Source organism: Panulirus ornatus, chromosome 64 (assembly GCF_036320965.1).
Source record: "Panulirus ornatus isolate Po-2019 chromosome 64, ASM3632096v1, whole genome shotgun sequence".
Lineage (NCBI taxonomy): Eukaryota > Metazoa > Arthropoda > Malacostraca > Decapoda > Palinuridae > Panulirus > Panulirus ornatus.
In genome coordinates, this window is record NC_092287.1 from 1225053 (window position 1) to 1248163 (window position 23111).

The 23111-nt window shown below is 41.8% G+C and overlaps 2 protein-coding genes across 4 annotated transcripts in view; both read left to right on the forward strand.

Annotated features, from left to right (window-relative positions):
- Window positions 1–23111, forward strand: part of DNAlig3 (DNA ligase 3) — a 71335-nt gene that overhangs the window by 43620 nt on the left and 4604 nt on the right. For 2 of the 3 annotated variants that reach the window (XM_071657562.1, XM_071657561.1), the window contains exons 17-21: window positions 1568–1714; window positions 4938–5150; window positions 8876–9028; window positions 10255–10353; window positions 12191–12276. In XM_071657562.1, coding sequence (XP_071513663.1) covers window positions 1568–1714; window positions 4938–5150; window positions 8876–9028; window positions 10255–10353; window positions 12191–12276 — 698 coding nt within the window. Of the gene's footprint in view, window positions 1–1567; window positions 1715–4937; window positions 5151–8875; window positions 9029–10254; window positions 10354–12190; window positions 12324–22064; window positions 22251–23111 lie in introns of all 3 variants that reach the window. The other variant, XR_011712142.1, reaches the window with a different exon arrangement.
- Window positions 17486–21814, forward strand: LOC139746367 (acyl-CoA synthetase short-chain family member 3, mitochondrial). Its single transcript, XM_071657568.1, has one exon. It carries the CDS (start codon window positions 19349–19351, stop codon window positions 21467–21469), a length of 2121 nt encoding a protein of 706 aa, XP_071513669.1. The 5' UTR covers window positions 17486–19348; the 3' UTR covers window positions 21470–21814.

A 23111-nucleotide genomic window follows, 5' to 3' on the forward strand; every position in this document is an offset into this window, starting at 1 on the left:
GGGAAGTGAGTCGGTTGTTGTTCGCTGATGATACAGCATTGGTTGCTGATTTGGGTGAGAAACTGCAGAAGCTGGTGACTGAGTTTGGTAATGTATGTGAAAGAAGGAAGGTGAGAGTAAATGTGAATAAGAGCAAGGTTATTAGGTATAGTAGGTTTGAGGGTCAAGTCAATTGGGAGGTAAGTTTGAATGGAGAAAAACTGGAGAAAGTGAAGTGTTTTAGATATCTGGGAGTGGATTTGGCAGCGGATGGAACCATTGAAGCAGAAGTGAGTCACAGGGTGTGGGAGGGGGCAAAAGTTCTGGGAGCTTTGAAGAATGTGTGGAAAGTGGGAACATTATCTCGGAAAGCAAAAATGGGTATGTTTGAAGGAATAGTGGTTCCAGCAATGTTATACGGTTGCAAGGCATGGGCTATAGATAGGGTTGTGTGGACGAGGGTGGATGTGTTAGAAATGAGATGTTTGAGGACAATATGTGGTGTGAGGTGGTTTGATCAAGTAAGTAATGAAAGGGATATGTGGTAATAAAATGAGTGTGGTTGAGAGAGCAGAATAGGGTGTATTGAAATGGTTTGGTCACATGGTGAGAATGAGTGAGTAAAGATTGACAAAGAGGATATATGTGTCAGAGGTGGAGGGAACGAAGAGAAGTGGGAGACCAAATTGGATTTGGGAGGGTAGAGTGAAAAAGATTTTGAGCGATCGGGGCTTGAACATGCAGGAGGATGAAAGGCATGCAAGGAATAGAGTGAATTGGAACGATGTAGTATACCGGGGTTGACGTGCTGTCAGTGGATTGAACCAGGGCATGTGAAGCATCTGGAGTATACCATGGAAAGTTTTGTGGGGCCTGGATGTGGAAAGGGAGCTGTGGTTTCGATGCATTATACATGACAGCTAGAGACTGAGTGTGAACGAATGTGGCTATTGTTGTCTTTTCCTAGTGCTACCTTGCGCGCGTGTGGGGGGATGGCAATGGGAATGAATAAAGGCAGCAAATATGAATTATGTGCATGTGTATATATGTATATGTCTGTGTATGTATATATATGTATACGTTGAAATGTATAGGTATGTATATGTGCGTGTGTGGACATGTATGTATATACTTGTGTATGTGGGTGGGTTGGGCCAATCTTTCGTCTGTTTCCTTGCGCTACCTTGCTAATGCGGGAGACAGCGACAAAGTATAATAAATATGATAAAATAGATAACTTCAGTAGGTTTATATATTTGTGATTTTCTGTTTGAACTTAAAGTAGATTATTTTGTTAAGCTTTGCCATTATCAAAAGTTGCATCTTTTATATTCACCTGAGATTGCATATATTTTGGTGCCTTTTAAAGTGAGCTCCACAATTAAACACTGGGCTATTAGCTCAGAACTAAAGTACATATTGTGTATTTATAAATTTTTGACAAATTGAATTATACAATTTTAACGCCTACTTTACTCAGTCAGATGTTATTCTGCTAAGTCAATGATTTAGGTGGTAGTAGGGTTATTTAGTAGACAGTTGTAAGTCCATTATTTTTGTATTTATATATTGTTTGGTTCATATTCAGGCATCACCAGTTTGGGAAATTACTGGAGCAGAATTTACTCGTCACCAGATCCACACAGCAGATGGAATCTCAATTAGATTTCCACGTGTCACCAGAGAACGTAGTGACAAGACATGGGAAGAGGCCACAAATTTAGCAGAACTCCAAGTGAGATATTAATGATGTATAAACAATCAGTCAGTTGTACAAGTGTTACACATCTTCCTCTGCTATACAAAAGAATGATTTTTGCAGAATCTCCTTACATAACTATACACTTCTGCAAAATCCTACATAGATGTACCCATGCTGTTTTCTTCTATCTTGCGTATGCTTTTTACATCTGTTCTCATGTAACTAATTCTGGTAAACTTTTTTGATTAACCTCACCAAATCTGTTCTCTCTACTGGGCCATATGTCCTTAGTGCTCAATCTGCTTTAGCATCAACTTGCTTCACACTGCTGTATCTTTTGATTTCATCACTTTGTCTACTGTCTAAACTACAGAACCTTTTCTTAAAAAATCATCTTTAGCTGCTTGCAGTCTACTAGCCGTTCAGATGTCACAGATCCATATTTCACTAGCTTCTAATGTTATGAGTTGCACTACTCTTTTCCAGTAAACTTTTCTGCAACTAATGGATCACATTTTTTCTCTTTAATACACTTTTGTAGCTCCAGCATATTTTATGCCTGATTCCATTGGTTGTATATGTTTCCATTGTATCATCCTTGCTAAAGGCACTGCCTTAATGGCAGAACTCTTGTAACCCTTATATCTTTTGTTTATTCAAGGTGTGTCACACATTCTTTACTCCTGTTTTTTAATATAATCATTGTACTTTTCATATGTTGTCATAGACACTCTTTATGTCCCCAACCATTTATTCATAGGAATATAGTGTTACTCTGTCCATGTATTCCTAAAGTTATTTATTTTATTTATTATACTTCATCGCTGTCTCCCGTGTTAGCGAGGTAGTGCAAGGAAACAGATGAAAGAATGGCCCAACCCACCCACATACACATGTATATACTTAAACACCCACACACACACACACACATATACATACATACATTTCAGTGTATGCATACATATACATACACAGACATATACATATATACATGTGTACATATTCATACTTGCTGCCTTCATCCATTCCCGTTGCCACCCCACCACACATGAAATAGCGAGGGGAGAAAGAATACTTCCCATATATCCCCAGCATGTTGTAGAAGGCGGCTAAAAGGGAAGGAAGCGGGGGGCTGGAAATCTTCCCCTCCCATTTTAATTTTTCCAAAAGAATGAACAGAGAAGGGGCCAAGTGATGAGGATATTCCCTCTAAGGCTCAGTCCTCTGTTCTTAACACTACCTCGCTGATGTAGGAAATGGCTAATATGTATGAAAAAGAAAGACTCATAGGAATATATATATTTTTTTTTTCAAACTATTTGTCATTTCCCATGTTAGCAAGGTAGCGTTAAGAACAGAGGACTGGACCTTTGAGGGAATATCCTCACCTGGCCCCCTTCTCTGCTCCTTCTTTTGGAAAATTAAAAAAAAACGGGAGGGGAGGATTTCCAGCCCCCCGCTCCCTCCTCTTTAAGTCGCCTTCTACGACACGCAGGGAATATGTGGGAAGTATTCTTTCTCCCCTATCCCCAGGGGATATATATGTATATATTTACATATTTTACTTTGTCACTGTCTCTCGCGTTTGCAAGTTAGCACAAGGAAACAGATGAAAGAATGGCCTAACCCACCCATATACACATGTATATACATAGCACGCACACATATACATACCTATGCATTTCAACGTATTCCTATATATACATACACAGACATATACATATATACACATGATTATAATTCATACTTGCTGCCTTTATTCATTCCCGTCGCCACCCTGCCACACATGAAATGACAACCCCTCCCCCACACGTGGGCGAGGTAGCGCTAGGAAAAGACCACAAAGGCCACATTCGTTCACACTCAGTCTCTAGCTGTCATGTATAATGCACTGAAACCACAGCTCCCTTGCCACATCCAGGCCCCACAGAACTTTCCATGGTTTACCCCAGACGCTTCACATACCCTGGTTCAATCCTTTGACAGCATGTCAACCCCGGTATACCACATCATTCCAATTCACTTTATTCTTGCACGCCTTTCCCCTTCCTGCATGTTCATACCCCGATTGCTCAAAATCTTTTTCACTCCATCCTTCCACCTCCAGTTTGGTCTCCCACCTCTCCTCATTCCCTCCACCTCTGACACATATACCTTCTTTGTCAATCTCTCCTCACTCATTCTCTCCATGTGACCAAACCATTTCAAAACACCCTCTTCTGCTTTCTCAACCACTCTCATTTTATTACCACACATCTCTCTTACCCTTTCATTACTTACTCAATCGAACCATCTCACACCACATATTGTCCTCAAACATCTCATTTCCAACACCTCCACCCTCCTCTGCACAACCCTATCTATAGCCCATGCTTTGCAACCATATAACATTGTTGGAACCACTATTCCTTCAAACATACTAATTTTTGCTTTCCAATGTTCTTGCCTTCCACTTATTTTTAACGCTCCCAGAACTTTCGCCCCCTCCCCCACCCTGTGACTCACTTCCGCTTCCATGGTTCCATCTGCTGCCAAATCCACTCCCAGATATCTAAAACACTTCACTTCCTCCAGTTTTTCTCCTTTTAAACTTACCACCCAATTGACTTGTCCCTCAACCCTACTGTACCTAATAATAACCTTGCCTTTATTCACATCTACTCTCAGCTTTCTTCTTTCACACACTTTACCAAACTCAGTCACCAGCTTCTGCAGTTTCTCACCTGAATCAGCCAACAGCGCTGTATCATCAGCGAACAACAACCGACTCACTTCCCAAGCCCTCTCATCTGCAAGAGACTGCATACTTGCCCCTCTCTCCAAAACTCTTGCATTCACCTCCCTAACAACCCCATTCAGAAACAAATTAAACAGCCATAGAGACATCACAGCACCCCTGCCGCAAACCTACATTCACTGAGAACCAGTCACTTTCCTCTCTTCCTGCTGGTACACATGCCTTACATCCTTTTTCATACATATTCACCATTTCCCACATTAGCGAGGTAGAATAAAGCACAGAGAACTGAGCCATAAAGGGAATATCCTCACTTAGCCCCCTTCTCTTATGGATGTATGCATTTTTTCTTTATATTCATCATTGTTTGATTATACCGCCCCATAGTTTCATTGTTTGTTTTAGTTATAAACTCAGATAAAGGTGTCTTCTGTTATACATGAATCATACTCTGTAGTGTCCTTCAATATTAATTGGCATGATATGAATTTCCTTAACTTTCTTGCCCTTTCTTAATAGATTCTTTATAAGAACTCCAGAGAAGCTATGGAATTTGAAGCATTAGCCTCTGACAGTGCTGGCAGGACAGATGATGATGATAGCAGCAAGAAGAGTGGAGGGTCTGGTTCATCTACACCTGTAAGAACTCCAGCAAATGCAGGATCAGCAAGTCATGGATCGCTTAGTTCATCATCACTAAATAAGCGAAGCACAGAGAAAAACAAGAATAAGGTACCTTAAACTATTCATGTTGTTTTCTCAATTTTTCTCATGAATATTGCTGATATACGATTGCATATCACATTCTTTTCATATTTCTTAACATTTTACTTATCCTTTAAAGTAGATTCATTTCTTCCTTTGGCTTTTGGCATTTTTAGTTCACTTCGCTGCCTATCTCTCTCTGGGCTCATTAGATAAACTCATTTGGTTCATGTTTCTTTAGTTAGTTCACTTTGCTGCCTGTCTCTCTCTGGTCTAATTAGATATACTCATTTGGTTCATGTTTCTTTGTAGATTCATGAAATATATTTTATTCTGTCAGATGTTCTCCCTCATTCATTCTGTTCACACTTTCAGCACAATTTTTCCCTAAGATCTGCTTTTGTATGAACTCTTTAAGGGAACCTGTGAAGATAAACAGAGAGACTTTTGGATGTTAATGTGCTGAGAGGTGCAACTGGAGGGATGTCTGATCATTATCTTGTGGAGGCTAAGGTGAAGATTTGTATGGGTTTTCAGAAAAGAAGAGTGAATGTTGGGGTGAAGAGGGTGGTGAGAGTAAGTGAGCTTGGGAAGGAGACTTGTGTGAGGAAGTACCAGGAGAGACTGAGTACAGAATGGAAAAAGGTGAGAACAATGGAAGTAAGGGGAGTGAGGGAGGAATGGGATGTATTTAGGGAATCAGTGATGGATTGCACAAAAGATGCTTGTGGCATGAGAAGAGTGGGAGGTGGGTTGATTAGAAAGGTAGTGAATGGTGGGATGAAGAAGTAAGAGTATTAGTGAAAGAGAAGAGGGAGGCATTTGGACGATTTTTGCAGGGAAAAAATGCAATTGAGTGGGAGATGTATAAAAGAAAGAGACAGGAGGTCAAGAGAAAGGTGCAAGAGGTGAAAAAAGGGCAAATGAGAGTTGGGGTGATAGAGTATCATTAAATTTTAGGGAGAATAAAAAGATGTTCTGGAAGGAGGTAAATAAAGTGTGTAAGACAAGGGAGCAAATGGGAACTTCAGTGAAGGGCGCAAATGGGGAGGTGATAACAAGTAGTGGTGATGTGAGAAGGAGATGGAGTGAGTATTTTGAAGGTTTGTTGAATGTGTTTGATGATAGAGTGGCAGATATAGGGTGTTTTGGTCGAGGTGGTGTGCAAAGTGAGAGGGTTAGGGAAAATGATTTGGTAAACAGAGAGGAGGTAGTAAAAGCTTTGCGGAAGATGAAAGCCGGCAAGGCAGCAGGTTTGGATGGTATTGCAGTGGAATTTATTAAAAAAGGGGGTGACTGTATTGTTGACTGGTTGGTAAGGTTATTTAATGTATGTATGACTCATGGTGAGGTGCCTGAGGATTGGCGGAATGCGTGCGTAGTGCCATTGTACAAAGGTAAAGGGGATAGATGCAACTTGCCCATCTCGATCCATAAAGTTTGCATTCACATCCCTAAAACCATTAGAAAAAATTAAAAGCATTAGAGACATCACGACCCTGGCGAAGACAGTAGTTTCAAGTGTAGAGAGTCACATTTCTCTTTCTGCTGGTAGCACATGCCTTACATCCTTTTTATACATTATTCACGCATTTAGCATTAAGGATGCGTGGAATATAAGCACTAGGCTGAGCATTAAAGGGAAAAATCCTTACGGTTAAGCCCATTGTCTTATGGATGTAATGATTTTTTCTATGTATTTCGCAGTGTTGTGATGTTCCAGGCCTGTTTTATTGTTTGTTTTGTTATAAATCAGATAAAGGGGCAGTATTCTGTTATAAGTGAACTACTCAGTGTTGTTCCTGCATATAATGTGGCATGATTATGAAATTCCAAACTTTTGACCTTTTGTAATAGATTTTAAAGAAGAACTCAGAGAAATGGAATTAAGCAAGCTATTAGGTCTGAAGTGTGGCAGACAATTGAGTAATGATAGCAGAAAAATGGAGGAGTCGTGTTTTAATCTGTAAGGAACTGCAGCGAATGCCAGGATGGAAATGTCATGGAAAAAGATTTTGTGTGATCGGGGCCTGAACATGCAGGAGGGTGAAAGGAGGGCAAGGAATAGAGTGAATTGGAGCGATGTGGTATACCGGGGTTGACGTGCTGTCAGTGGATTGAATCAGGGCATGTGAAGCGTCTGGGGTAAACCATGGAAAGCTGTGTAGGTGTGTATATTTGCGTGTGTGGACGTATGTATATACATGTGTATGGGGGTGGGTTGGGCCATTTCTTTTGTCTGTTTCCTTGCGCTACCTCGCAAACGCGGGAGACAGTGGCAAAAAAAAAAAAAAAAAAAAAAAATCTGAAGTCGGTTACATCCTTCTTTCTTACATCCCTTTATTATCTCCATAATATGAGTAACCTTAGTCCACAAGCTGTGTACATTCCCTTCATCCCTTTGTATACTGTATGGTTATCCATCTAGTAATCATCTCTGGATATGTTATTAAGATAGTTAATCCCTTAACTGGCAATTCCTGTTTTTTAATTATTTTGTCAAACACTAAGAAATGGAAGTTGCAGAGATGGATGAGCTATTGGTTATGGGATAGGCAAGTATTGGAAAGATACTTATGAAAAGTGTCAGATTAGTACAGTATTAGGAAAATATAAATGAAAGAGGATGAAAGTTGATGGAAAGCAAAAAATTAATTGAAGGAACTTGTGAGTGACATTAAAGAATGGGTAAAGGTATGATAGAAACAGTGGTTAGAGGAAGATGGAACTGAAGAACTTGAAAAAAAGAGTAGTTGAGGGGATCAGTAGTATGCCTGAAAGACAGCAAATCAGATGATGGATGTAGCAGTAGTATGATGGATATGATTATATATGGTTGAGTGAATGTATTATAGATGGTTAAAAGTAGTGTTTTTCTGTTTTATAAAGATTTGGAAATGAATGTAAATAGGAAATTTATCACAGTTTGTATTGTTTGATAGATTGTTAACTAAGAGCAAGGAGGTTATTGGGAAGTGCTAAGAGGATGTTTAGACTTGTTTTTGAACATTTCAATTGGTTGTAGGTAAAGCAGTAGATAATAAGACTAAAGTATTTGATATATTTGTCGAATTAGATAAAACACGTGATGCATTACATAAATGTGGACATTTACAAGTCTAAGAATCACATAGTATACAGACATGTAGGATTTTTGAGGTGTACATGTGAGGCTGCTAAATGCTGTAAAGTTTCTCTTGAAGTAGTCAGGCTGTGAAGGAAGTAGTTATTTGGGAAAGTGGTTTAAAACATGTTTTTATACAAATTTGCTATTATACAAGGGCTGTGAAGTGTTACTGTTTCTTATGTTTATGGTTTGGATAATGATATGACAGAGAGAATGATTGAATAAGATACAGTTAAATCACTGCAGATTTTTTTTTCTTTTTGAGTTTACTGGATTAGTAAACTGCTGAACTATGCAGAAACATTTTAGAATGATTGCAGTTTTAAACAAATTCTAGTGCTTAAAAGTGAGAGGCTTTTTAGTTGCATTTTCTTTGTAATTGATGAAAACTAGAAATGTGAAGGATATCAGATTTATGGAATGAAGTGTATTGAAGATAGTTTGAAAGACCAGATGATTGATGCCATAAAATGTACTAATGGAGAAAGGAAGCCAATGTGAAATAAAAAATATTTGACATTTTGTTTACTTCCACTGTGATAATTTTTACCTATGAAGTGGAGGCTAAGCTTTGTACTAGTAATAAGTAATGACTAAATATTTATTACTGTTTTACTGCTTGCAGGCTGAGAGAACTCTTAGTGGACTTCATAAAGGTGGAAATATGAAGCAAGAGGATAAAAATGAAGACCAGAAAAGGAAAGATAAAGAAAAGTATGACAAGAAGGAAGGGAAAAGAAAATCAGATGATTCTGTAGAAGATATTCCATTAAAGAAGGTATGAAAACGTTATTTTCATCTTCAAAATCATAGCTTAATCATCCATAAAAGGGTAGCAATATTAGGATTAAAAGGTCCTGTAGAGGTGTGACCTCATGACTCCAGAATGACAAGAAACTTGACTGACACTGATCATGCATGGGACAGTTTGAGATACCTGTGATACTGTAGGAGTAAATGAGGTGTGAATGTATAGGAAGCAAGATCATAAGCAGTAAGTTAGGATGTTTATAGATATAAAAAGTTAAAATTGGACGGAAGGAATGAGAAAACCTAAATTTATGGATATATTGTATATGCTGAATGGTAATTAACTGGGATATGGATATATGCTATCAAAGCAACATTCATTATCTTCATACATTAATATGAAAGAACCAAGGTCAGAAATGATGTGCAGTAAATAAAATTTCAAGTAGGATTCAGGTAGATGGTTGTGAAAGAGAGATATAGTAGAACTAAACCAGAACTTTGAATAGTTAAAAGAAAAAGAAAAATTAAGGTGACTTAGTAGGATTAAGGGACAGCATCTGAAACATGGATGTGGGATGAGTCACATAGGTCAAGAATGCAGGCTGTGCAAAGAGCTGTTTGAGAGAAGCATGTGGATGATTAAATGGAATGAGGAAAGAAATGAGGGGATGTTTGAGAGATTTGGTATGGTAGGGAATGAAATGGGAATGAATTGTTGAATGGTAGAGTGAGTGAAACACAATACTTTAAGGTAGTTTGGGCATGTGGAAAGAATGCAAGACAGGAAGTTTACATGGGGAATGTATGATAGGACAGTTAATGGGTTTGTTGTGAGAAGATCACGAGTGACATATGGAAATAAGAGTGGAAGAGTAATAGAGAGAGAGAAATGGTGGAAGAATGCCTAGAATGTTGTGTGCAAGGGAGGCATGTAAGGACAGGGGTAAGTGGAGACTCTTATGGTGTGGCCACCCCCTTGATGTGACTTCCTGGAAGGAACAGGTATCAGAGACATAGATAGATAGATAGATATGTCATTAGTTGTAATGTAATTCTTTATCCTCTCTCCTCATTCCACTATCCCACCTATCCTTCCTCTTCCTCCTCCTCCTCCTCCCCCTCCCCCTCCCCCTCCTCTTCCTCTGCCTCTTCCCCTCCTCTGTTCTCTTCCCCTCCCACTCCACATATTATTCATACAGGATATTTTTTGTTTCATCTGGTTTTTCATTGCTTTAATTTCACATTCCACAGGCATGCAAGTATGGTGTCAGTTGTCATAATGAAAATGTGGCTCACTTGCATCTGTATGAACATCCAGCACCAATTTGTCTTAAACCTCCAACAATAAATGTAAGTATGTATATATATATATATATATATATTTATTTATGTATTTATTTTGCGATTTCGCTGTCTCCCGCGTTTGCGAGGTAGCGCAAGGAAACAGACGAAAGAAATGGCCCAACCCACCCCCATACACATGTATATACATACACGTCCACACATGCAAATATACATACCTATACATCTCAATGTACACATATATATACACACACAGACACATACATATATACCCATGCACACAATTCACACTGTCTGCCTTTATTCATTCCCATCGCCACCTCGCCACACACGGAATACCATCCCCCTCCCCCCTCATGTGTGCGAGGTAGCGCTAGGAAAAGACAACAAAGGCCCCATTCGTTCACACTCAGTCTCTAGCTGTCATGCAATAATGCCCGAAACCACAGCTCCCTTTTCACATCCAGGCCCCACACAACTTTCCATGGTTTACCCCAGACGCTCCACATGCCCTGATTCAATCCACTGACAGCACGTCAACCCTGGTATACCACATCGATCCAATTCACTCTGTTCCTTGCCCGCCTTTCACCCTCCTGCATGTTCAGGCCCCGATCACTCAAAATCTTTTTCACTCCATCTTTCCACCTCCAATTTGGTCTCCCACTTCTCCTCGTTCCCTCCACCTCCGACACATATATCCTCTTGGCCAATCTTTCCTCACTCATTCTCTCCATGTGACCAAACCATTTCAATACACCCTCTTCTGCTCTCTCAACCACACTTTTTTTTTCTATTACTACACATCTCTCTTACCCCTTCATTACTTAATCAAACCACCCCACACCACATATTGTCCTCAAACATCTCATTTCCAACACATCCACCCTCCTTCACCCAACCCTCTCTGTAGCCCATGCCTCACAACCATATAACATTGTTGGAACCACTATTCCTTCAAACACACCCATTTTTGGTTCAGTCCCTTGACAGCACGTCGTCCCAGGTATACCACATCATTCCAATTCACTCTATTCCTTGCATGCATCTCACACTCCTGTGTGTTCAGGCCCCGATCGCTCAAAATCTTTTTCACTCCATCCTTCCACCTCCAATTTGGTCTCCTGCTTCTCCTTGTTCCCTCCAACTCTGACACATATATCCACTTTTTCAGTCTTTCCTCACTCATTCTCTCCATATGTTCAGACCATTTCAAGACACCCTCTTCTGCTTGTGAACTACACTCTTTATTTCCACACATCTCTCTTATCCTTTCATTACATATTTGATCAAACCACCTCACACAACATATTGTCCTCAGACATTTCATTTCCAACACATCCACCCTTCTCCATAGAACCCTATCTATAGCCCATGCCTTGCAGCCATTTGTGTGGCTACCCCGCCACACAAACAGCGTCGCTACCCCCTGCTTCAGCGAGGTAGCTCCAGGAAACAGACAAAAAGGCCACATTTGTTCACAGTCTCTAGCTGTCATGTGTAATACACCAAAACCACAGCTCCCTATCCACATTTTTTTTTTGTTTCATACATATTCGCCACATATACAATGTCTAAAGTTTGTTGACTTATTCCATAAAGAAGTTAAGTTACATGTGAAGGGATTTCCTTTATAAGATTTTTTTATTTATTCATTCTTTTTTTACAGAAAAGTATCCCATGCACATTGGAAGGGTTTGCCATATTTCTTATTTTCCTCAAATCTTTCCTGTGAATTCAAACACGGAGTCTCTATTTCAGTGTTTGTACTTGTATTTAGCTTCTTATTACTGTTTCTCATAAATACCACACTGTGTAATTTCCAAATATTAGAACTACTGTATCTGATTATCTTTTGTATAATATTATTTTTTTTCAATTGCAGCCACTGCCTGATATATTTCATGGTGTTCAAGTCAGCATTCCACACACCATAGACAAGATCGATGTGCTGAAAAGATACATAATTGCGTATCCTTTATATACTTTTGATATCTCTCACGTTGAAGATGCATCAGGTAAGTGATATGAAATTCTGTAACCCATTTATTTTAGATTTTATGACTGAACTCTTCATAAAGAGCATCATGACAAAGAGTGAGACATAAAAGGTGATCAAGTGTATTGGAGGAATGGTTGAGGTGATGACAAACTGGTACTGGGTCTTATTATGTGTTCAGAACAGTTATATTTATTTCATTTATTATACTTTGTCGCTGTCTCCCGCATTAGCGAGGTAGCACAAGGAAACAAGACGAAAGAATGGCCCAACCCACCCACATACACATGTATATACATAAATGCCCACACATGCACATATACATACCTATACATTTCAACGTATACATACATATACATACACAGACATATACTTATATACACATGTACATATTCATACTTGCTGCCTTAATCCATTCCCGTCACCACCCTGCCACACATGAAATGGCACCCCCCACCCTCTCCCTCGCACATGCAAGGTAGTGTTAGGAAAAGACAACAAAGGCCACATTCTTTCACACTCAGTCTCTAGCTGTCATGTGTAATGCGCTGAAGCCACAGCTCCCTTTCAATATCCAAGCCCCACAAAACCTTTCCATGGTTTACCCCAGATGCTTCACATGCCCTGGTTCAATCCACTGACAGCATGTTGACCCCGATATACCACATTGTTCCAATTCACTCTCTTCCTTGCACGCTTTTCACCCTCCTGTATGTTCAGGCCCCAATCGCTCAAAACCTTTTTCACTCCATCCTTCCACCTCCAGTTTGGTCTCCTACTTCTCCTTTTTCCCTCCACCTCTTGACACGTATATCCTATTTGTCAATCTTTCCTCGCTCATTCTCTCCATGTGACCAAACCATTTCAATACACCCTCCTCTGCTCTCTCATCCACACTCTTTTTATTACCACGCATCTCCCTTACCCTTCATTACTTACCCAATCAAACCACCTCACACCACATATTGTCCTCAAACATCTCATTTCCAACACATCTACCCTCCTTCTCACAACCCTATCTATAGCCCATGCCTCACAACCATATAACATTATTGGAACCATTATTCCATCAAACATACCCATTTTTGCTCTTCAAGATAACATTCTTGCCTTCCACACATTCTTCAATGCTCCTAGAACCTACACCCTCTCCCCCACCCTGTGACTCACTTCCGCTTCCATGCTTCCATCTGCTGCTAAATCCACTCCCATATATCTAAAACACTTCACTTCCTCCAGTTTTTCTCCATTAAACTTACCTCCCAATTAACCTGTCCCTCAACCCTACTAAATCTAATAACCTTGCTCTCATTCACATTTACTCTCAGCTTTCTTCTTTCACACACTTTACCAAACTCAGTCATCAGCTTCTGCAGTTTCTCATCCGAATCAGCCGCCAGCACTGTATCATCAGCGAACAACAAATGACCACTTCTCAAGCCCTCTCATCCACAACAGACTGCATACTTGACTCTCCAAACATCTTGCATTCACCTCCCTAACAACCCTATCCATAAACAAATTTAACAACCATGGACACATCACACACCCCTGCCACAAACTGACATTCACTGGGAACCAATTACTTTCCTCTCTTCTTACTCGTACACATGCCTTACATCCTCGATAAAAACCTTTCACTGCTTATAGCAACTTACCTCCCACACCATATATTCTTGATACCTTCCACAGAGCATCTCTATCAACTCTCTCATATACCTTCTCCAGAGCCATAAATGCTTCATGCAGATCCATCTGTTTTTCGAAGTATTTCTCACATGCATTCTTCAAAGCATACACCTGATCTACACATCCTCCACCACTTCTGAAACCACACTGCTCTTCCCCAATCTGATGCTCTGTACATGCCTTCACCCTATTAGTCAATACCCTCCCATATGATTTCCCAGGAATACTCAACAAGCTTATTCCACCATCCCCAGGCACTTCACCATAAACCATACATACATTGAATATTCTCACCAACCAGACAACAACACAGTCACCTCCTTTTTTAATAAATTCCACTGCAGTACCATCCAAACCTGTTGCCTTGCCGGCTTTCATCTTCCGCAAAGCTTTCACTACCTCTTCTCTGTTTACCAAACCATTCTCCCTGACTCTCTCACTTCGCACACCACCTCGACCAAAACACCCAATATTTGCCACTCTATCATCAAACACTTTCAACAGACCTTCAAAATACTCAATCCATCTCCTTCTCACTTCACCACTACTTGTTATTACCTCCCCATCAGCCCTCTTCACCGATGTTCTCATTTGTTCTCTTGTCTTATGCACTTTATTTACCTCCTTCCAAAACATATTTTTATTCTCCCTAAAAATTTAACAATACTCTCTCACCCCAACTTTCATTTACCCTCTTTTTCACCTCTTGCACCTTTCTCTTGATCTCCTGCCTCTTTCTTGTATACATCTCCCAGTCATTTGCATGATTTCCCTGCAAAAATCACCCAAATGCCTCTTTTTTCTCTTTCACTAACACTCTTACTTCTTCATCCCACCACTCACTACCCTTTCTAATCTGCCTACCTCCCATCTCATGTCACAGGCATCTTTTGCGCAAGCCATCACTGCTTCCCTAAATACATCCCATTCCTCCCCCACTCCCCTTACGTCCTTTGTTCTCACCTTTTTCCATTCTGTACTCAGTCTCTCCTGGTACTTCCTCACACGTCTCCTTCCCAAGCTCACTTACTCTTACCACTCTCTTTACCCCAACGTTCTCTCGTCTTTTCTGAAAACCTCTACAGATCTTTACCTTTGCCTCCACAAGATTATGATCAGACATCCCTCCAGTTGCACCTCTCAGCATATTAACATCCAGGTCTCTCTTTCTTGCACCTATCAATTAACATGTAATCCAATAACACTATCTGGCCATCTCTCCTACTTACATACGTATACTTATGTATATCTCTCTTTTTAAATCAGGTATTCCCAATCACCAGTCCTTTATCAGCACACAAATCTACAAGCTTTTCACCATTTCCATTTACAACACTGAACACCCCATACCCCATGTACACCAATGATTCCCTCAACTGCCACATTACTCACCTTTGCATATATATATATATATATATATATATATATATATATATATATATATCTTTCTTTCATGCTATTCGCCATTTTCCGCGTTAGTGAGGTAGCGTTAAGAACAGAGGACTGGGCCTTTGAGGGAATATCCTCATCTGGCCCCCTTCTCTGTTCCTTCTTTGAGAAAAAAAAAAAAAGCAAGAGGGGAGGATTTCCAGCCCCCCGCTCCCTTCCCTTTTAGTCGCCTTCTACGACACGCAGGGAATACGTGGGAAGTATTCTTTCTCCCCTATCCCCAGGGATAATATATATATATATATATATATATATATATATATATATATATATATATATATATATATATATATCCATTGACAGTACGTCGACCCCGGTATACCACATCGTTCCAGTTCACTCTATTCCTTGCACGCCTTTCACCCTCCTGCATGTTCAGGCACCGATCACTCAAAATCTTTTTCACTCCATCTTTCCACCTCCAATTTGGTCTCCCACTTCTCCTCGTTCCCTCCACCTCTGACACATATATCCTCTTGGTCAATCTTTCCTCACTCATTCTCTCCATGTGACCAAACCATTTCAAAACACCCTCTTCTGCTCTCTCAACCACACTCTTTTTATTTCCTTACATCTCTCTTACCCTTACATGGTTTCGGTGCATTATTACATGACAGCTAGAGACTGAGTGTGAACGAATGGGGCCTTTGGTGTCTTTTCCTAGCGCTACCTCGCACACATGAGGGGGGAGGGGGTTGTTATTCCATGTGTGGCGAGGTGGCGATGGGAACAAATAAAGGCAGACAGTATGAATTATGTACATGTGTATATATGTATATGTCTGTGTGTGTATATATATGTGTACATTGAGATGTATAGGTATGTATATTTGCGTGTGTGGACGTGTATGTATATACATGTGTACGTGGGCGGGTTGGGCCATTCTTTCGTCTGTTTTCTTGCGCTACCTCGCTAACGCGGGAGACAGCGACAAAGCAAAATAAAATAAAAATATATCATGTCTTTACGCCTTGGTATGAATGCACACACAAACCTGCGTATGTATGTTTGTGCTTCAACTTGCACCTGAGGTGCACATTAAGAGGAATGTTGGTTGCCCGATGAATGGTAGCTTGTCTTGAGCTTGACATAAAAACCGCAAAATTTGATAACTGGATCAGTGTGGCACATTTTCCTGCTCGCGGTAGAGAGCTTGGAACGTCACCATATCTTCACTTATCTTTGCCCTTGGGAACTATGTTTACGGTCGTCCTGATTTCGTGCTGGAAGTTAGCCTGGATATTATTGTTTCCATGGCTTCATGATTTATTATTTTGCTGATAAAACATTTTTTTTTTTTTTGGGGGGGGGATAAATAGAGATCAGATTTACGATGAGTAGTCTTCGGGAACTTGTGATGTAGATATTTAAGTTATTGCTGTACATAATGCAAATTGATATATTGTGGAGAGATTATTTAACGGTTGTGTTAGTTATACTGTCCAGTAAGTAACGGAGACTGGAATGTATGAACCTGAAAGCCACCTTCTCTCTCACCACCAAGTTGGGAAACGTTCAGTATAAAGTAAAATAAGTATACTGTATTAAATCCCGATGAAAAACTAAAGTAAACTTAGAAAAGAAATCAAAGATGGTAGGTAACCATAAATCCCAAATAATCTTAGACGTACTTACTAAGTATACGTATTCTATTATTTACTTACTCTAAGTAGGGAGGTGAGTTGCAGGTTGATAATGTCCTGCAATTGGAGCTATGATATCAGATGGCTGGTAATGTTTGGCAACTTTATTGATAATTGACGGGAAACTATTGTAACCGGCAGTGGTATTGCCATGACGTGAATGAATAAATGTGGTTGATGAAAGTCCTTTGATGTTTTACGGATTGAAACCACATTTCCTTGGTTGTTTGTTGTGATATTGTACGCTGTTAGTGACGGGAAAACAGCCAGGAGCTTCGGATATGACTGCTTATGAAATGTATAGTTTTTATAAAGCGATGAACAGGGTCAGGCCTACCGAGGCGAGGGGCGGGAAAAACCGGGCACAATCCTCGTGGCACCGGGCCTTTCTGGGGCGCGGAGGAGGAGTGACGAAATTGAAAAATAGATATATTAACCAAACAAGAGAAAATGTACATAGTCGACAATTTTTTTCTTTTCCTTACCAGGGCCCTCCAACTCCAGGGCGACAGTATGCCAACTCTTCCCTAGGGTAGGGCACCTGTGAGGAATTTAATCAAGGGTACAAAGTTTCTTTCGGGCCCCCTTCCCTTCTCCACGTCTTTTTTTTTTTTTTTTTCATCCATTACGGTTTTATGCCATGAGCTGTAAGGACAAAAAGGGTAAGAAAGATGAGAAGGGTGGAATGGAGCGCTCTGTTTAATTTATGCATTTTCTGAGATCTCAGGAAATTCCCGAGCCCCCTTTTGGACCCCCGGGCCCCATGTATGATGTGTACTCCTTGCACCCCCTCTCATTGGCCGTGCCTAGGGCCCACAGCTCTCGGTGGCCCTGAACAGCTTGAACGGACGATGACCCGGCCTCAAGTCTGCATTTCATTCATGCTGTTTTAGCGCGTGAATCTGCGATATATGTCTATGCATCTTTCTGTCAGTCAGCAGTTTACGGTTGTGGATCAGGTACATACAGCCTTTTCACTTTACACACGAAGTTGATTCTTTGAGGGAGAGCAGCATCTTCACGTAACACGTGAAACGCTGACACATCTTACAGTATATACACTAGATCTCTGCTTAGATACTTTACGTGGCTTTATGTTGGTCGATGGTACAACTGGTTTATTCGCTTGGCACCAGCCATGGTACAAGTGTCCTAGATGTATTTGTTTTTGTTTCCGCTGTGACCCCAATCCATTTACAGCCCGCATCTATTTATTCCTGGTCTGCGTGAACGCCATGAGCAAGACGGGTGTAGATTATCTAATTTGTTCATGAAGGATTTGTCAAGTTTTAGACACATTTCTTATTTATATTGTATTATCATTTAAGTACCATTGAACTAAATGTTTTGTGGGGGTTGGGAGAATTCAGGTTAAAGCGCAGGCCGTCATACCGTCATGTTCAAGGATTGTGAGTGTGGAGAAAGCGTTTTATAAGTTCTTAGGTATCTATAGAACTGATTAGATTTATCTCGCCTTATCTTTAATGTGGTTGTCATTTAATGTTATTTCTTAAAGTACTTGGAAGTCCTGTGGAGGATTTGAAGACCTTATTTTGTGTCGCTGGAGCAATGGCCATCCGAGATAGTCGTCAAAGACCCTGGACAGACCAAGTCTTTCGACTACAATTTATCTGTATACTGACCCCTCGAGTACGAGAATGCTATCCTTATGCACGAAAGTACAACCTTTGGCATGATGACCTACTTCTTTACTTGATCCAATGGGTCACCCCACTTAAGGGTAATACCGTTGTTCTCATGGGTCGCACTGTCATGCTTCAGAGGTTCAAACAAACAAGTTTAGTAGCTTGTCTGAGGAAAACTTATCTGGAAAGTTACTTTTTTATGTCAATCCCTCATCGTCCCTCTCCCTTTAAAAACGACGTTGTTTTCGTTGAGGAGGTAGATGAGTGTTCGACCTTGAGGAGGAAAGTCCAACTCTGAACAACTTGTTGCCGAGCGCACGACTCCATGCACTGCCAGACGTAGCACATCAGGAACTTTGAAAGTATAAACGAATGTCTTCTGCTGGAGTTGTTGAATATTTTCATATATTTTACATTGACGCTGACACTTTACACAGACCTACTGCGCGACATCATGGTGATGATATTATAGTAATGGTGATGTTAACAATATTGCAGTACGAACTCTGTGGCAGAAACTCAGGGCAGTCAACGACAGTTGTTCGTGTGCGCTAGCATCACCAACGTTGTGGCCACCTGTTGTAGCTAAGTGTTTATTTGCGAGAAATAACGAAACAATGTTAGTTTGTAAGACTGGATTGAACAAAGCCATTATTGCTTGTCTGAATATCAGAACGACGTGTGTAAGAAGATATGTCAGTGCTTGTGTGAGGAACAGAACAGTTTTCTTGGGGCAGCAATGGGCTCCGCATGGGGTGTGTTCAGTAGTGAAGACTCGCATAACACCCAACCGCCCAGCACACTCAAGGGGGCCAAGTGGTAGCTACGACGAATTGCACTCACGGTCACTTAACAACAAAGAAGGGTTTTGGGACGAGGTGGGCCGGGGGGTAGAGTGGTTTAAACCGTACACCCAAGTGCTGGATAATTCTCAGGAGCCCTTCACCAAGTGGTATGTGGGCGGCGAGCTCAACACGTGCCACAACGCTGTTGACCGGCACGTTAACGCTGGCCGAGGAGAGCAGGTGGCTATAATCCATGACTCTCCCGTGACTGGCACTGCTAGCAAGATGACCTACTCTCAGCTGCAGGAGGAGGTGTCCTTGCTAGCTGGCGGACTGGCGCAGCTGGGTGTGGGTCCCGGAGACCGCGTCATGATCTATATGCCCATGGTGCCAGAGGCGGTAGTTGCCATGCTGGCCACCGTACGGCTGGGCGCCGTGCACTCCCTTGTCTTTGGGGGCTTCGCTGCTCGAGAACTGGCTACCCGCATTTCGCACCTACAGCCCACTGTGATGGTGAGCGCCTCGTGCGGCGTGGAACGCTCCCGCATAGTTCACTATAAGCCTATGTTAGACGAGGCCATCGAACTGGCCTCCCACAAGCCCCGCCACTGCGTACTACTGCAGCGGCCGGGTCTGCCGGAGGCGTCCCTGATCCCTGAGCGGGACTTGGATTGGCAGGATCTCATGAAAACGATGCCGTATGTGGACCCGTATCCTGTGGCCGCTGACCATCCCTGCTACGTGTTATACACCTCTGGCACCACTGGCCAACCCAAAGGTATCGTGCGGCCCACGGGAGGCCACGCCGCTGTTCTCCCCTGGACCATGAAGGCCATCTATGGCATGGAGCCAGGCGAGGTGTGGTGGGCAGCCTCGGACCTGGGCTGGATAGTGGGCCATTCGTATATTTGTTATGCTCCCCTGTTTAACGGCAACACCACCATTGTGTACGAGGGTAAGCCCGTGGACACACCGGATGCCGGTCAGTTCTTCCGTGTGATCGAAGAGCACGGGGTGAGGGGCATGTTTACGGCACCGACGGCGCTGCGGGCCATCGTACGTAAGGATCCGGAGGCAAAGCTACGCCGCAAGTATGATATCTCATCCCTCAAATACTTGTTTGTAGCTGGTGAACCCCTGGACCACGAGACGCGGCAGTGGGCAGAGAAGACCTTCCAGGTGCCGGTGCTTGACAACTGGTGGCAGACTGAGACGGGCTATGCCATCACAGCTCACGCAGTCGGCATGAACATGTCCCTTAACCCCCCTCGTAGCGCATCTGGCAAACCCTTCGTCGGATTCGACCTGAAAATTCTGACGCCCGAGGGTGGCGAGGCGTCCACAGGGGAGCTGGGTCGTATCGTATCCCGGCTCCCGATGCCCCCAGGGTGCATGTCGACCCTGTACGACGCCTCGGAACGTTACGTGGACAGTTACTTCACCGCTTACCCAGGCTATTACGACACCATGGACGCAGGTATGTACGACTCACAGGGTTACGTTAGCATCGTTTCACGTGACGACGACGTTATCAACGTGGCAGGCCACCGCCTGAGCACCCTGTGCTTGGAAGAGGCCATGCTGGACCACCCGGAGATTGTGGACGCAGCTGTTGTGGGCGTCCCGGACGACATGAAGGGTGAAGTTCCCCTTGGGTTGTACGTGGCGAGGGAGGGTAACCAAATGACGGAGGAAGAGTTGGCCAAGGAGCTGGTGTCGGTGGTGCGGCGGGTAGTGGGACCAGTGGCCGCCTTCAGGTTGAGTGCGAGGGTGAAGGGCCTCCCCAGAACCCGCTCGGGGAAAACCGCTAGGAAGAGCATCGCCGACTTGGCCCGGGATAAAACCATCAAGATCTCTCCTACCATCGAGGACCCGAGTGTTTACGATGACATCTTGGCTGCACTCAAGCGATGCGGCTACGCTCTCAATGCCCCGAAACCTGGGTCACCCTGACATAAACGCCAGCACCGATCTCCCTTGTAACCCTGACTCAACCGCCAGTACCGCTGGTCATATATATATATATATATATATATATATATATATATATATATGGGGTAATGTAACTTGTTTGAATTTTGCAAAAAAAAAAAAAAAGGAAAAAAAAGCGTCAAAGTGGAACCTATTGGTGATGGTGTTACGTGTTTATTTTCTTCTGTGAAGAAAATTGGCGACTCATCCCCTGCAGTGTCTCATGAGTGATACCCGTGTCATAGCGAATTAAAGTACCTTTGTTTTCGTAATGTTCAGCTAGATACTTTAATGTACACTAAGTTATAATAAACTAGACCAGCTTTACATATTTTTTTAATGTTTACCCTCGAGACGTTAGATTACCTTTGGTGGCGTTTCTACAACAATTAGAAATTTTTGCTGATTATGAAGTGATTAGCGTAAGTAAATGAAGGTCTTGAGATGCCTTGAGTGTCCCATGGTAAGTAATAGTTGATTTGTTTCAGCCTAATGGTCTCATATGTGTCCATATTATTCACCGTCAGTACCTTATATGGTATATAACATTCGATGTTACTCTTTTCTTACCCAACAGTCCCCTCATGTTCACCCTCGTGCATAGTATATCGTTGTGTCGTCTGGATGATGGGGTTCGTTCCTACCTGAAAGCGTTACCGACATCAGGTACTTCAAGAAATTTGATAATCGGATTTCACGTACGTGAAACTAGCAATCCTTCGAATTGTGACTTCCTGCTTGCTTGGCTCCTTTAAATACAATGGTTGCTTTTCCTGTATATATATATATACAAGGTAAAGTTGACTCAAAGGTTAGTGTCATCACCGTTCTAAAACTCATATTTCTAATATAATTTTCGTGAAATATTTTGTGTTGAATTATTCATATTTTTATCTTATTTTCTTGAAATATTTTATTGCGTTGAATCTGGTGAGAATGTGATAACTAGTAGGCATTTCCACAGCCGTCATGTAGGGCGAGGCTACAGATCAGCGAGTGGCGGCAGCCGCGACCTTGATCGGGGAGGATTTTTTTTTTTTTTTTTCAGTATCGTGAACGGAGGTTAATTAGGTGATTGATTGCATGTTATATATATAAAGCTAGGCTTACAGATATAAAAATGACATTGAAAAGCCTTGTCAGATACTCCATCTTTTACCATATCGGCTATAACCGTATTTAGGTGTGTTTTGGGTTGCCAGTGACTGCTGCAGTTACCTCTGCTTCCTGTTTGTTCCGCACACTCTCTTCTAATTTTTATTCCTTGACCGTCATATTAATGGGCTGGTTGTCTTACGCTCAATTTGTTCTTAAAATCGTAAGACCACTAGTGATATTGTCATAAGATAGCAGAAGACGGTTTAAGATGGGAATTTGAGAAAGTAAAAAAGATGGAGGATTGTGTGAAAGTGAGGTATATTATAGAGCAACTTTGAGAAATATAAATAAGAGAGGCGGTAGCATTAGTAGGATGTTGGTCATGTGCGACCTCGCTGTCTGGCTGGTGTACCACGGACCAGATCCTTCACCACTGCAACCTTGACAGCTCAGGCTGTTGCTTTCCATGTTTTGACGTGGATTATCATAATTCATTTACTTTTGATAATACTATAAAATAGTTAAT

What these genes read in the sequence shown, in the direction of transcription:
- LOC139746367 (XM_071657568.1), top strand. Translation starts at nt 19,349, where the DNA reads ATGTTAGTTTGTAAGACTGGATTGAACAAAGCCATTATTGCTTGTCTG.